At 38.4% G+C, this 14,226-nt stretch overlaps 2 protein-coding genes and 1 non-coding gene across 8 annotated transcripts; 1 reads left to right on the top strand and 2 right to left on the bottom strand.

Moving 5' to 3' along the window:
• Positions 1-1,367: 1,367 nt before the first annotated feature.
• On the bottom strand, positions 1,368-1,449 carry trnal-aag. The gene has a single exon. It is a non-coding gene; the product is annotated as a tRNA-Leu (tRNA).
• Positions 1,450-1,910: 461 nt separating this feature from the next.
• Positions 1,911-5,793, bottom strand: ppil6 (peptidylprolyl isomerase (cyclophilin)-like 6). Of its 5 annotated transcripts, none has more exons than XM_046061167.1 (8): positions 5,638-5,793; positions 5,391-5,486; positions 4,033-4,221; positions 3,666-3,728; positions 3,306-3,473; positions 2,565-2,624; positions 2,322-2,457; positions 1,911-2,208 (listed from the first exon to the last, which is right to left on the bottom strand). In XM_046061167.1, the coding sequence occupies exons 1-8, from the start codon at positions 5,713-5,715 to the stop codon at positions 2,171-2,173; spliced, it is 828 nt and encodes a 275-aa protein (XP_045917123.1). In that variant the 5' UTR covers positions 5,716-5,793; the 3' UTR covers positions 1,911-2,170. The 5 variants fall into 5 exon arrangements, with proteins under 5 accessions (XP_045917123.1, XP_045917118.1, XP_045917119.1 ...); XM_046061162.1 differs by having other exon boundaries at positions 2,565-2,627; positions 3,326-3,473; XM_046061163.1 differs by having other exon boundaries at positions 3,326-3,473.
• A 16-nt stretch (positions 5,794-5,809) lies between these two features.
• LOC123978050 (flap endonuclease GEN homolog 1) lies at positions 5,810-14,029 on the top strand. Of its 2 annotated transcripts, XM_046061161.1 has the most exons (14): positions 5,815-5,904; positions 6,168-6,330; positions 6,460-6,658; positions 7,096-7,272; positions 8,023-8,133; positions 8,225-8,298; positions 8,438-8,523; positions 8,747-8,897; positions 9,411-9,447; positions 9,539-9,619; positions 9,700-9,830; positions 9,951-10,012; positions 11,316-11,465; positions 12,045-14,029. In XM_046061161.1, exons 2-14 carry the CDS (start codon positions 6,170-6,172, stop codon positions 13,298-13,300), a joined length of 2,676 nt encoding a protein of 891 aa, XP_045917117.1. In that variant the 5' UTR covers positions 5,815-5,904; positions 6,168-6,169; the 3' UTR covers positions 13,301-14,029. The 2 variants fall into 2 exon arrangements, with proteins under 2 accessions (XP_045917116.1, XP_045917117.1); XM_046061160.1 differs by having other exon boundaries at positions 5,810-6,330; positions 12,045-14,028.
• The last annotated feature ends 197 nt before the right edge of the window (positions 14,030-14,226 follow it).

The raw sequence follows: 14,226 nt of genomic DNA, 5'->3' as shown, positions 1-14,226 counted from the left end.
ACCACTTTTATCTCAGAAATCTAATTTATTCTGAGATTTAAAAAAAATCTACAATGGCCTTAACACACTTCATTCTGATTAACACGCTGATAATTAACTGTGACTTCAAAAACCGATACAGGTGCAGACAGGGTCCATCAGAAGGCCACAATTTTATGTACATTATTTTGGCAGCAATCATAGGTCACAATCACATTTTGATGAAGGTCTTTGTGTTGCAAAACAATATACAAACAGTACATTGTGTCCTAATTATTTTAGATTAGATTAAACTTTACTGTTATTTATAAAGAGTATAGGGTTTCTTGTAAACAAACACTACGCATTGTTTGTAAATTCTTGTTGACTTAATAATAAACTGCCATTTCAGAGTTGGATCATTTCGCATATTAATACAGCCTAACGTGCGCGACCGCGCTGCACGTAATGTTGTTCAAGTCAGCTGCTAGCCAAATCACTAATGGAAGAAGGAGGGAGAGAGGAATTCTTTCCAGAGCTGTACTGTGGTACAGTGAGTTCTGCCATTTGGCCTAGCTGTGCGACTCTCAGACATGCAAAGAACATTGTCTACCGCGAACAATTTTGAATTGAAGCATCTGCTAAAGCAGTACAGCAATGTGAAACTTAGCCTGTAGAAAGAAACTCCGGCTGCTCCTGCCAGTGATGCATCCACTCGGCAGGAGAGAGTGGCGTTAATCAACCTAAGATGTACAAGCACTGAATAGGCCTACTTCTCTTATAAATGCATGTGCAAAACAGTAACGTTAGTTGTGAAGTCGAGACACTTGCTAGATTTTTATTTTTTTATCTCAGACAGTGGCGTTAAAAAACGCAATGCTTCGTAAAAATCATACTCATTGATGCTGTTGTGAATATGCGATTAGCTAAAATGTCGGGAGGGACCTGTTTTGTTTTTTTCATCGTTTTAAATAGCCTATATCCATAGCTTATATCCATAGCCTATATGATACAGCATGCTCTGGTCTGAGAGGCTGCAGTATTTTCAGTTCGGCTGCTTGTTGACTCCTCAGGTTAATTATTGTTCCATTAAAGTGGATTCATCTCTAAAATGCGCTGTTGAACAGGTCTTCCTGTCACTTTTAAGGATGGGGTGCGGTGGTTGAAAGTAATTGTAACTTAACGAGTAACGTGACTATTTACTTTTAATACCCAGTAATAAGTAAAGTAATATTGTTACTTTTTACAAGAGTAATAAGTAAAATGGCACTTTACCAATTAACGTTACCATTTCTGAGTAACTAATACGCCCAACACTGCAGCTAGATACGCCACGTAGACAGACTGCAGCTTTCTGTCTCTTTCCAGTCTATGGGTACAGAGCATACATAAGGGCAGCTTCAAACAAATGGCAGCGGTGGGATTCGAACCCACGCCCCCGAAGAGACTGGAGCCTTAATCCAGCGCCTTAGACCGCTCGGCCACGCTACCACATAAATCACCCACCCAGCATCTTTCTTCCAGTGTATGATAGGAAAGTGTCTTTCCACCTGAACAGTATAAGTTTCCTGGCTAAAAGTACAATTACAGTTGGACAGCTAAAATTGTATTTAGCCATAAACTTTGAACCACTTTCTTTATCTCTGCGTCACTCTTTCAAATCTTATGATGGAGATGACAGGTTGCCCAGCCATACATTACACATGTTGAAGACGAATACTGTCAGTTCCTCCCACTTAATTTTAAGTGTTGTGTTTGTATTTCATCACCTGCACAGGTATACACTCTGAGCTGCTGCATGTACGCTCAACATAAAATGGCATTAGTGAATATTATGAATATTGTTGGTTCTACCTGTAAGTACTTTGTGAATAAACATTAAATGTAACTTTCCCTTCTCTCTCTCATACACAGATTCATCAATGTGGAACCTTTAAGAATGCTAGTTGACACAAAGACAAAACATATTTTATCTGAGTCATACACAGTATAAACACACAATCGCAAATAAATTCAAAGGTTTTTTGCTGATGTGTGTATGCAAATGTAAGTAATATCTAACACTTATATTTCATTTAACTACATGAAAAACAAAAACAAAGTTATTTAATAAGACATCAATAATTAATGTGTAGGTGTTAAAACTTAAACACTCCACAGTCTGTAACTTTACATTCATACTTGGGTCTTTCATTGCAAGTCGGAGCCTCTTCTAATCTCCTGAGGACGTCAACACCCTCAACCACTTGACTAGAATAGAAAATAAAGACATTAGGCTTGAGCAAAACTGTGTAAGAGTTCTGAGATTATGCAGAATTAGGAAATTAAATAGGTCTCTCTCAAATCAAATTAGTGATACGAACCCAAAGGCAACATAGGTCCTGTCCATCCAGGGTGTTGGCTGCAGGGTGATGTAGAACTGGGATCCATTGGTGTGGGGACCCTTATTGGCCATTCCAAGAGTGCCCCGTTTAGTGTGTGACACGGCAAAGCTCTCATCTAAAATAAAAGGAGAAAGGACACATGTTACTGACATTATAAGTAAATCCACATTTTCTTCTCATAATAAAACTGTAGATGCCTTGGACTGTTTATACATTTTATACCTTGAAACGTTGCTCCATAGATTGATTCTCCACCATTGCCTTTTCTTTCTGGCGAAATATCTGCTAAATTCAAAAATATGGTTACCATGTGACTAGGCCACAGTGATACTGCAAAAAACACAGCTCAAGATGTCTTTTCATTGACTTCCTCAATCTAACAATATGTTGTTGAGGACTTAAGGTGCCGTGGCAACGTAAAAAAAAAAAAAAAGAGTAATGTGGATAAGAAGTTAGGGGTGTTCATTGCTTATTTCATATTACTCAAAACAGAAGAGGCAGATAATAAAAAGTATGTCACTCAACTGTAATGCAGCCTTTAAGAGCAGAAAAAGATAATAATTAAATACATTATAACCATGACCAGAATCCCAGATGTATGTAGTTTCCTACTAAGTACATTTAATCAAGTACTGCACTTAAGTACAAATTTGAGGTACTTGTATTTGAGTCACTTTTTACTTTTTATACTCCACTACATTTCAGAAGGAAGTATTGCACATTACCTTCACCACATTAATTTAACAGCTTTAGCTACTAGTTACTTTTCAAATAAAGATTGTAGCTGCAGCTGTAGCTGACATGATTAGCTGATTAATCAAGTAGCTGAATGACAGAAAATTATTGGAAACTATTTTGATAACTATTTTATAAGTCACATGTATGTACCCCATATTGAGATGCACTGTATAATTAACTGCACTGATGCTAAAGGTGGGTCGGAGATTATGCATTTCTATTTACAGGACTAGTGTAGACCACACCTCCACCTTGTACCCAGCCGTTGGGCACCACACGATGAAACACGGAGCCCTTGTAACAAAGGGGGAGGCCGCTCTGAGACAGGCCTCGCTCTCCCGTGCACAGGGCCTCGAAGTTCTTTGATGTCTTCGGACAAACATCTGAGAACAGCTGAGGAGAGAAGGAACATTATCATCATTATCGTTACATGCTGCTTTCAACCATACTGTATCTATCACTGTTCTGTCAAATTTCACCATGAAGGATTCTTACAAAAGTCAGAGGGTTGAGATGACACAGGTGGTGTGTGCAAGCAATGTGAAAATACATGAATTTGTGCTTCACCTGTCAGAGTTTCCTTACCTCAAACAGTAGCCTCCCTGCTGCCTCTCCTGCTATCTGTATGTCCATGAAGACAAACTGATGCTATAACGAAAGGACAGAGATATGTGTTCTTTTCATTTTAATGTTCCAAGGTTGAACAAATATAATAAATGAGCAATTTTTACAGAGAAATATTCAGCTAGAAGAACTACTGATCACTGTAACTGTGCCTGGAGCCTGCAAAGCTTCTTATACAGTAATCTAAAAAAGGAACAAGTTGTTACAAATGTAATTGCTAATTAAATGATGTGCAAAATAAATGATAAAATGATGGACAGAAGTCAAATACTTCTTGATTCCTGTTACCTATTTTTTTGTTATTTATGTGACTGTGGTGTTGACTTGCCCCAGTTTTCTGGAGGTGTTTGGTGTAGTAGTCCTCAGTGAGAGCCATATAGAAAGCCTGCGGCCGAGCGAAAGTGAAACTCCACTGATTCTTGGCCCAGCTGGCAAGATCCTTTTCATTACCAAGGAGAAGGCCGTTCAGAAAGCACATCAGGCTGCTGGAGTACTGCCACACTTCTCCACGTAGCTCCTTGAATCACATCAAAAGTGTTGTACAACAAATGTGTTGTGATTCAGCGTTTCAGAAAAGCCATAACGTCAAACTACAGCAGCATTTTGTTGTGTAGGTGCGTTTGGCTGTATCACAACCCTCAGCAAGCTGCTGCAGTTCACATATTATCATCACTCATTTCATATGAGGTAATGTAGAACAATGGTAGAAAGACACTTCTACTTTACAGTATATCAGACATTTAATTAAAAATTATTTTGAAGATTAACGTTATTTGTACAAAATATATGAAAATATATAAAACATATAATGCTCGGCAGTTTTGACAAGAACAAAGAAATATCACATCACCCCTGTTTTAGCTTCATTAGACTGGCTTGCAGTATACTTTAGAATAGACTTTATCTGATCTCTTTGATGTTATTGATTACTTTTAAAGCTCTTCATGGCCTCTTTCACTGTTATTTCTCTGACCTTTTAGTCCCATGCGCACTAGCATGTACCTTGAGACCCTCAAGCAGAGGTCTTTTGTCTGTTCCAGAGTCTCGACTGAAAGGGGGAAAAGCATTTGCAGTCAACAGCCTGCCCAAGGAAATCAGGGCGTCTGAGTCAGTGAACTCTTTTTAATCCCTTCTTAAAACTTTTATAGCAGAGCCTTTCCTGATTTTAGTTGATTTAACTTACTTATCTATTTTTCTTTTAACTGTATTTTAATTGCTCATGTTTCTTCCTGCTTTTACTGTGTATATTGTTTGATGTGTTTTATTGTCTTTGCTCTTGTAACATGGTTTTGAAAAGTGCTCTATAAACAAAGATTATTATTATTATTATTATCATTATTATTAAGTCAATTAAAATTAGATCCATTTCGTCCAGTTACAACATTTAAATGCTGTCTACAAAGTAATAGTATAATACTTACCAAGTAGTAATATAATTGACATGGGCCACACAACTAATGCAAATGAGTACTTTTACTTGATACTTTAAATATATTTTACTTCTCCTCTTTTACCTTTAGACTCTACACCTTTATGCTACACCCATACAGGTATTCCCTTATTTTGCCTATTGTATTAGACCTCTACTCAGGTCTGTGTGGGCATGTGTTTGATTGACATCTGTTTTACTTCCCTAATAGTTTTGTTGAACTCAAAGTCACAAACAAATATAATCAGACAACTTACCCTTTTCTTGTTGCAGAGATATGTGTGCCAGTCACAATCGAGAAACGGTTGGATTTTTGGATCCAGAAATGCCTCAGGAAACTTCTGTTTTAATCCCTGTTGTGCATAGTCAGAGACGTTTTAAAGTATAAGGACTTATAGTATATATAGAATAGTCAAAGGATAAAAGTGTTGTTAATGTCCAGGTGAAAACATGTAAATTAAAGGTAATATAAAGCTCTAAAATTTGTGGAAATGAACGATTTACCTCGGCAATACTTTTGGCAACGTGGAAGTTACGGTCTTTAATTGAACCGACAATTTCTAGGTGCATTTTTGAGTCCATGGTTGACAAGAAAAATACCCCCAAAAGTGAAAGTTATCAGTCGAAAACAAGAGCCTCGTATCCATAGCAACACGCATTTGGAGGCGCTTTAATATGACGTTCACATTTAAAATGGCAGGCTTCGATCAACTACGCGAGACAGCTCCCTTTCTTTCCACCTATCTTTTAACAATCATGATGATTGAAAGTGTAAGTGCGATGTGTACTATATAAAAGGCCAGTGATGACTTAAATTCAATTTTAACGTCGAATTCACTTTTATTTCAACGTCGTGACAATTATTACAGCGACAAGGCAGCGTAGTACAGAGCTCTTCAACGAATTGGAATGTGGCCCAAAGGCGCCACTGTTTGAAAAGTCCGAGTCGTTGTCCTGAGTTGTTGTTAGTACGTAGCATTAACTTTTTCTACATATCCCCCTGTGTAAAATCACTTCAAACCCATTGTGTTCAGTTATGGGTGTTCACGATTTGTGGTCTATCGTCGAGCCGGTTCGTGAGTCGGTTTCGCTCTACAGTTTGAGCGGAAAGACGCTGGCAGTTGACCTGAGTTTATGGGTGTGCGAGGCCCAGCATGTCCAAGCAATGATGGGGAGAGTTACCAAACCCCACCTCAGGTAATTCTCATATATTGTTCTTTGATTAGTTCCTCATGATGTTAGCGTCAATCATACTATTTAAAACCTTGTGGTTTTGTACGTCTGCTGGTCTTACATCACCCGAAGACAATGATCTTTTGTGTCCAGGAATTTATTTTTTAGGGTATCATCCCTCACGCTTATGGGGGTGAAGCTCGTCTTTGTGATGGAAGGAGAAGCGCCCAAACTTAAAGCGGAAACCATGACCAAGAGGACAGAAAAAAGATATGGAGGATTCAAAAAGTCTTCTGCCTCTAAGTCTTCAACAAACACCAGCAGAGGGCGCTTTAATGCTGTACTAAGAGAGGTTAGTTGTTCCTCCACTCTCCATATTTCTCATTATATTCTGGCATAATACATCTCAGAAAATTAGAATATTGTGGAAAAGTTAATTTCTTCCCGTTATTAATGTCAAAAAGGGAAAGTTTCTTATATTCATTCATTCATTACATTGTCTTGATTAATATGGCTCACAGCTCATGGAAATCAAAAATCACTATCTTAAAACATTAGAATATTACAACAAACAATGTATAATACAGAAATGTCATCAAGATTAAAACAAAAAAGGCCTGAAATATTTCACTTTGTGTGTAATGAATCTAGAATAAATGAAAGTTTCACTTTGAGTGACTTTGAGTAAGTTTGACTTAAATTATGGGCGGAAAATTAACTTTTCCACGATAGGGTTAGGGTGAGATGCACCTGTAAATTCACACTCTTGTCCGTCTCTTGCTTCTGTAGTGTGCAGAAATGTTGGACTATCTGGGTGTGCCGTGGGTGACCGCTGCTGGGGAGGCTGAGGCCATGTGTGCCTACCTGGACTCAGAGGGCCTGGTGGACGGCTGCATCACTAATGATGGAGACGCATTCTTGTATGGAGCCCGGACTGTCTACAGGAACTTTAATATGAACAGTAAAGTATGTTTGTGAACGTTCATCTGAATCCTCCACTGTGTATTTAGGTTCAACTTTTTCCCCAACACTAAAGTAACACCTGGGCACGTATCAGAGCTGTGATTTTTCCAGGACTGTGTTTAAACACAAGTTCCCAGAGGATATACTGCATTCCAATAATGCAGTCTCAATTCTGTTTCTAATTGCATCCCTAAAACTCCCACATGGATAAACAATAGGGGTGAAGTAGTTTTACTTACTGTGATGTGATGTTAGTGTTTCCCCATACTGAAAGTGCTTTATTCATTTTAAGAGCTCTATCAACAGTTTAATTTAGTCTAGTTTTAGACAAAATCCTTGTTAATTTATTATTTATATTCAAAATCATAAGCCAAGTAATTTAACAATCTGACTGCTAATTAATGTATTTCAATTTTGATCATCTGTATTTTGTTACAGAATTTATCAAGTAAAAATAAAACTGCAAATGTGAATAGATACATTGGCTTAACTTATGTTAACGTAACTCTAAACTTGTGATGGACGTCTACCATTTATTTAGTCAATTACGTCATCAATAATCATTAATTAATCAGTAATAAAAATTATTGTTAGCTGCGGGCCTACACCTCATTTTTAACTAACCAGTATTTCATCGTGTCTCAATCTCTTTGTCTGATTTTGTTTATTATTCTACTGATGCTGTCATTGTAAAGACCAACTAATAAAATATATATATATCTTAATTATGTTGTTTCTCACTTTTCTCTCCAGGACCCTCAGGTGGACTGTTACAGGACCTCCAGCGTACAAACGGAGTTGCACCTCTCCAGAGAGAATCTTGTCGGTCTGGCCCTCCTCCTGGGCTGTGATTATATTCCTAAAGTAGGGAGGTCACCTTAATCTGAATTTTACAACATCAAAATCACCAATATGACTGACCTATGATAATTCTACATTTTGATTCTTCCATAAGGGCATACCAGGTGTTGGAAAAGAGCAGGCTCTGAGGCTTATCCAGATGCTGAAAGGACAAACCCTTCTGGAGAGGTAGGAAACACACACCTGCCTGTTATTTTTTGGCCTTTTGATTGCAGTTTTTATTTCTGTGTACTTTTTCTCACACAAATGGTGTGTGTATATATAGTGTTGTGTATGTGCATTTGTGACCTTTCTCTGATCGCCTCAGGTTCATCCAGTGGAGGGAGGAGAATGCAGGTGTGTCAGAGGGAGTTGTGAAGAAGGTTGCTCACTGCCATGTGTGTCGACATCCTGGTGAGTGGTGCCCGTCTTTGAACTACTGTATGACCCCTGATCCTGATCCTTTAATGCTAAAACATGCATGTATGTGGGAGATGGGTTAGTGTGACTATACCTATGTCTTTACACCCATGTTGTAGTGTGGGTTAGATTTGAAAGCTGTCTGTATGTCTTTGTTTTTACCAACTTCTCCTGTTTTATCAAATATTAATTCTAATTGATCGCCTGCCTTTTTCAGGCTCAGCGAAAGGACATGAACGTGGCGGCTGTGTGCTTTGTGACAGTAAACGTTTCTGTCAACCTCAGGACTTTGACTACCAGTGTCCCTGTGACTGGCACCGCCATGAACAGACCCGCCAGGCCGTGTCTTTTGAGGCAAACATCAGGAAGTATGTGACTTTCTGTAAACAAACAGAAGTTTCATCTTGACAAAAAATAGATGTAAACGAAAAGTGGAATGGCATGAGAAAGAAAGAACATAAAGTCAACATTAAAAAGTCGATCAAGACTAATAGCATTATAGGAAGTCTATCAATGACCATCTTCAGTCATTCTGAGGAATTGAAATGACTGAAAATGCTACTTAAAAATTTAAACCATTTGTTAAGTAATTCATCAATTGTCATCAACTAATCAGCAGTAATTTTGCAACAGGAAAAAAATGACCAAATCTGAATTGGTTCCAGATTCCAAAGTGTAACTATTTTCTGTTTTTCTTAGTCCTCTATGATAGTTAACCTGATATCTTCTGAGTTTTGGACCATCATAGCACAAAACACAACTTTAAGACATGAGCTTTGGAAACTTGTAATGGTTGTAAGAAGTTTTAAGTTATGTGTATTCTGTTCATTTTCATTTCATTTTTTCATTCTGTTCAAGTGTTTCATTTATTTATTTTTTAGGAAAACACTGGCAAGTCAACAGTTCCCCTTTACAGAGGTACAGCTGTCATCTGCTATGGTTTATTGTTTCATAACTGGTATAATAATAATAGTATGTAAGTTTGTAATACTTATATTGCATTTTGCAGATCATTCGTGAGTTCCTTATCTCCAAGGATAAGTCTGTGTCACATTTCAAGAGGAGACAGCCAAACATGCTGTTGATGCAGGTAATGGGTTTATTTAAATTACTTGTTCAATTAGTTCTCTCTTTAGTGAGTTACATGTTTAAAAAAAGTGTGCTTTCCAGAAATTTGCCTATGACAAGATGGAGTGGCCAAAGCACTACACCAGTGAAAAGGTTTTAGTGTTGATGACCTACACAGAGTTGATGAACAGAAAGTATGGAAGAGAAATGTCTTCCCAAATCAGGCCCCTCAGGTAGTCCTATAAGTTCAATTCAAATTTAATTTTAACAACAATGAAGAGTTTCTTTATTGACATTGTTGTGATGAACCTATTTCAGTAAATGCTTAATGAACACCTTTTATCCTATGAAAGAATATTGAAGCCGAGGGTGAGGAATGCCGTCGCTTGCTTCGAAATCATCTGGAGCACACCAGGTCAGTTTAAATCACTCAACAAAGCTTGCTGTTCACATCAGTATAATCAGTGAGGCGTTGTTTTCCTGCAGTCTTCTTTTTCTCTGATTGGAAGGATATGAGGAAAAGGGGAAATTTAAGAAAACATCCTCGTTGAGTGACATGACTGCTGCATTAAGCGGAGGTTGGGGTGCGGGGTGCTTGTCACCGGGTTGTCTGTTAGTGACTTGCTGTGATGTGGGGTTCAGAGGTGACAGATCAGTCACAACAGCCGCTAAGTGCTAAACTGGCTTCCTCCCCAGACTGGGAAATCTGTCATATCCACTTCACTAACAAGCCCGCCTGACGTGACCGGCCTGACAAAGTCTCAGTCACCTAATTCACAACGTGCCTCCTCATTTCTTGTATTATATCCTGCAAAAGACGTGTTTTTTATACAACTGAATTATTACATAATGGATATATATTTGTAAATATCATACATTACTGAATATTCTAAAGTAACAATACCTTAAATTATTAATTACAAATGTTTGGTTTCCATCAACAGGCAAATGTTGCTGAATTCGGTGGAAGTTGTAATGCATGTACATTTGCAAAAGCTAAACTCCCAAAGTACATTATTACACTAAACTCACATAAGTCTAACACATGTTTGTGTTCTAAAATCCCAGTATCAAGAAAGTGGCTCATCATATGTTATGACTGCTTTTATGATTAAAAAGGCGAAGATATTTTCAATTTGTATAACAATGTGCTGTATTTGCATATACTGTATATAAATTATTGTCTGTCTGTGTTAAGAGTGCATCTGCAAATCCATCCATATGGAAAATAGAGCTGCTACAATATGTTACAGAAAATTCATCAGCAACTTTTTTGATAATCATTTAATCATTTTTCAAGCAGAAATGCCAATCGATGGTTCCTGGTTTGCTGACTTTACTAATATTATGGTGAATTAAATTTTTTGGGGTTTAGACTGTGGGTCTGAAATTTTGTTGGAATTTTTTTCAGGTCTCTGATGTTTGTTGACCAAATGATTCATAGAAACTATAATGCAGAGAATAATTGACAATAAAAGTAATTGTTAGTTGCAGCCCTAATAGAAAGTTACATTTCCTTAAAATGCCTTCCAGTGGTGCTGTACCACACCTCTGTGGTTGAGCGTTATTTTAATTCCTCAATTTTGTGTCCACGCTCTTTTTCTTTTCTTTTTTTCTGTATCAGCAAAGAAAAGAGTTAACCACATGTTTTCCTATATAAGGTAAATGACAGACTTACTCAGACCAATTTGGACCTGACCTTGACATTTAATCTACAGAACATTATGTGTTTCCTGAGGATCGGCCTGCAGAGGATCAACATGAGGTGAGGACGGTGGAGGAAGAGTCTCTTTTCCGTGTGGCCTACCCAGTGGTGGTGGAGAGCTACCTGAGAGACAAAACCCTGGCCGAAGAGAACAAGACCAAGAGTAAGGCAATAATTAATAATATTCACTTTAAAGAATGGCATATTAGTACATAAACATACAAAATTAAGTACAATATTTTTTACTGTGAAGAAAATTGTCTAATTAACTACGTCTGACAGTAAATGTTGCTATAATTTAAAACAATGTAACAAAATGGGAGCCCCCCCTCCCCACAGACTTGACAAGCTCCAAGACTTCCCACACCGCTGACAAGGGTCTTCTGATCAAAGGCACCTGGAGCGTTGACTTGTTTTTCAAGGTTGTCTATTACAGCAGCTCTGACACCTGAAAATGTAGAGTTTGGCAGCTCGGCTAGTTCACACTGAGGGCTTTGATGCAGCCGAGAGGTGTCTGTCTCACAGGCTTCGCTGTCCCTTTATGCAGGTTGCACGTTGCTCCCCTGCTGGCGCTGAAGTGCTTCACTTACGTGTAGGCAACGAGCCACTGAGATTGAAAGAGCTTTACAGTCAAGAGATACATGAGTGAATATGTTCACAGTAGCCATGAACTCATTCAAAATGTGTTTTGAAACCCTTTTGGATTTTGAACATTGACATCCAGTCTCAATCTTCTTTACAGAGAAAAGGCCAAAGAGTAAAAAGGAGAAGCCATCTGATGTCTCTGATGGTATTTCGGACCTCTTGGCTCAGATGAGCCTTCACAGTTCCACTAACACTGAACCACAAACGGTGCTTCCTACCATTTTAAACACAGAGGAAGCAGAAGTAGTGGTTTTGGACACTCCAGTGAACCATAAAAAGCAGTGGAAGTCAAAAGAAGGCCACAGTAGTCTGGGTGATTGCCCCAAAACTCCTCTGTCTCATGCAGAATCGGAGGCTGTAGCTTCGCCTTCTGTCTCCACTGTTATCGACGCTCTACACCTGAGCGATATTGACTGGGACACTTTGTCCTTCACGTCCTCTCCAACTCCACCATCAGCCGCTAACCACACTGCTGAGCCCAAGCTAACCAAAACCACAGATGATGAGGTCAAGGAAACAAATGCCTCAAGTGACGTCAAACCAGCAGACTCCAGATCTGCTCTAGAGTTGTGCTACACAGATTGTCCTCTAAGAGACAGGGTGCTCATGAGGAACACAGCTAAAGCTATAGACCAGACAGAGATACACAATGATGTGGTCTCAAAACAACTAAACTATGGGTTAGCCTCTCTCAAACACATTTCTTCTCGTAACTCACAACCAAATGGACAGATCATCACTAAAGGTAGGGATGACAATAAATTGTCAAGGCAGGAATCTGCTGTTAACAAAAAGGAACCGCTCACTGACAAAAGGCAGTGTGCAACAAATAAGGCAGTAAAAGGTCGAAGTAAGACAAAGGACAAATGTAATGGCTCCCAAAAGCCTCCGCAGAAATATAAATTTGTCAAAGTTGTTTCATCATCGGCAGTCCCGCCACAGAGGTGCCACTCTGACCCAGGTCAAAGTGACAAGGACCTGAACCTGCAGCAGTCCACCAAGAAGAGTGTCTGTATGAGCATGTGTTTGTCCAGCGAGGGAAGCGATGCAGAGAACCAGCAGTTTGGACCTCAAAGAAAAGCCAAGGTCAAGCCCATAAACAGGAGCAAAGGCAACATCCTTTCAGACTTCCCCCTGAAACCTGTTTCTGGACCTAAAACAACCAAACCAACAGCGAAAACCCATCAACTGATACCCATATCAACTAAAAGCACATACAAGGATGTCTCACCAACTAATGCGGATGCTGATGTGTCCCTTCAGACTCCAGCATCACCTGTCGATGACTCACTGATTTGTAGTGAGAGTCCGCTGCCACTGGCAGAGAGACTGAGACTGAAATTCCTGAAGTGAGCAGCATGATTACAGGATGATGGACAAGAATGTAAAAGCTATTGTATGTTGAATGTGAAAGTTTACTCTTAACCTTGGGAAAACTTTCACAAAAAAAAATCTTAAGTCAAGGTCTACTTACTAGATTTTCAGTACATCTGCAGCAATTGGTCGATTAGTGAGCTGACAGAAAATTAATCAGGAACTGTTTTGATAATCTAATAATTGTTTATGTACTTTTTTTAAGCAAATAAGTCAAACTTTAGATGGTTCCAGCCCTTCAAACATGATAGTATGCTGCTTTTCCTTGTCTGACCATTATAATGAGTGTAATATCACTGGGTTTGAGACTGTTGATCAGAGAAAAACAAGACATTTGATGGCATCAGCTAGGGCTTTAGCAAATTGGGATGAGCATTTTTCACTGTTTTCTCATGTTTTATGTACCAAACAATTTTTCTAGAAAGTAAAAATTAGCAATGCCACAAACTGTTCCTGTGATCCTAAATGGAACGGTGTCTGTAGTTGTGCATAAACACAGTTTAGTCAAGTAATAAATGAGTGCAATGTGGTTTGAAAGCTGCAGAAAAAGTTACTAATTGGACCTTGAGTCAAACATTCAATACACATAGTTTATTTTTGTATGTTTAAATATAGAGAGAAAAAGATCTTTCAGTTGAATTGAAAGAAACGTGCCACTTATAACTGAGAATATTATACACATGATTTTATTAAATGATTTGTCATTAGATATATGTTGTGATCTTGACTGATTGCATGGCCAATGCACAAAACATGAAATTGTTCAAATAAATAAGTTTTTTACGAATGTTTTTGTTGCACCAAGGAGGCTTGCCATAACATGTTTCCCTGATCCTGAAAGGAACTGTTTATGTAAATCAGGGTAAAAGGTTGTGGATTAGCAGTTTTCAGTTGTAAATGGCATT

This window comes from Micropterus dolomieu, linkage group LG10 (assembly GCF_021292245.1).
Source record: "Micropterus dolomieu isolate WLL.071019.BEF.003 ecotype Adirondacks linkage group LG10, ASM2129224v1, whole genome shotgun sequence".
NCBI lineage: Eukaryota > Metazoa > Chordata > Actinopteri > Centrarchiformes > Centrarchidae > Micropterus > Micropterus dolomieu.
The sequence above is the reverse complement of the archived record's forward strand: the minus strand, read 5'-3'. Positions and strand labels throughout refer to the sequence as shown.

Bases quoted from the DNA above. Each gene is read 5' to 3' on its own strand.
- LOC123978050 (XM_046061161.1), top strand. From the start codon at position 6,170: ATGGGTGTTCACGATTTGTGGTCTATCGTCGAGCCGGTTCGTGAGTCG. The intron at 6,331-6,459 runs GTAATTCTCATA...TTTTGTGTCCAG, and splicing joins GTTACCAAACCCCACCTCAG to GAATTTATTTTTTAGGGTAT. The intron at 6,659-7,095 runs GTTAGTTGTTCC...TTGCTTCTGTAG, and splicing joins TTAATGCTGTACTAAGAGAG to TGTGCAGAAATGTTGGACTA.
- ppil6 (XM_046061162.1), bottom strand. From the start codon at position 5,715: ATGGACTCAAAAATGCACCTAGAAATTGTCGGTTCAATTAAAGACCGT. The intron at 4,222-5,390 runs GTAAGTTGTCTG...ATGTGATTCAAG, and splicing joins ATCTCTGCAACAAGAAAAGG to GAGCTACGTGGAGAAGTGTG. The intron at 3,729-4,032 runs GCAAGTCAACAC...CTTTCGTTATAG, and splicing joins AACACCTCCAGAAAACTGGG to CATCAGTTTGTCTTCATGGA.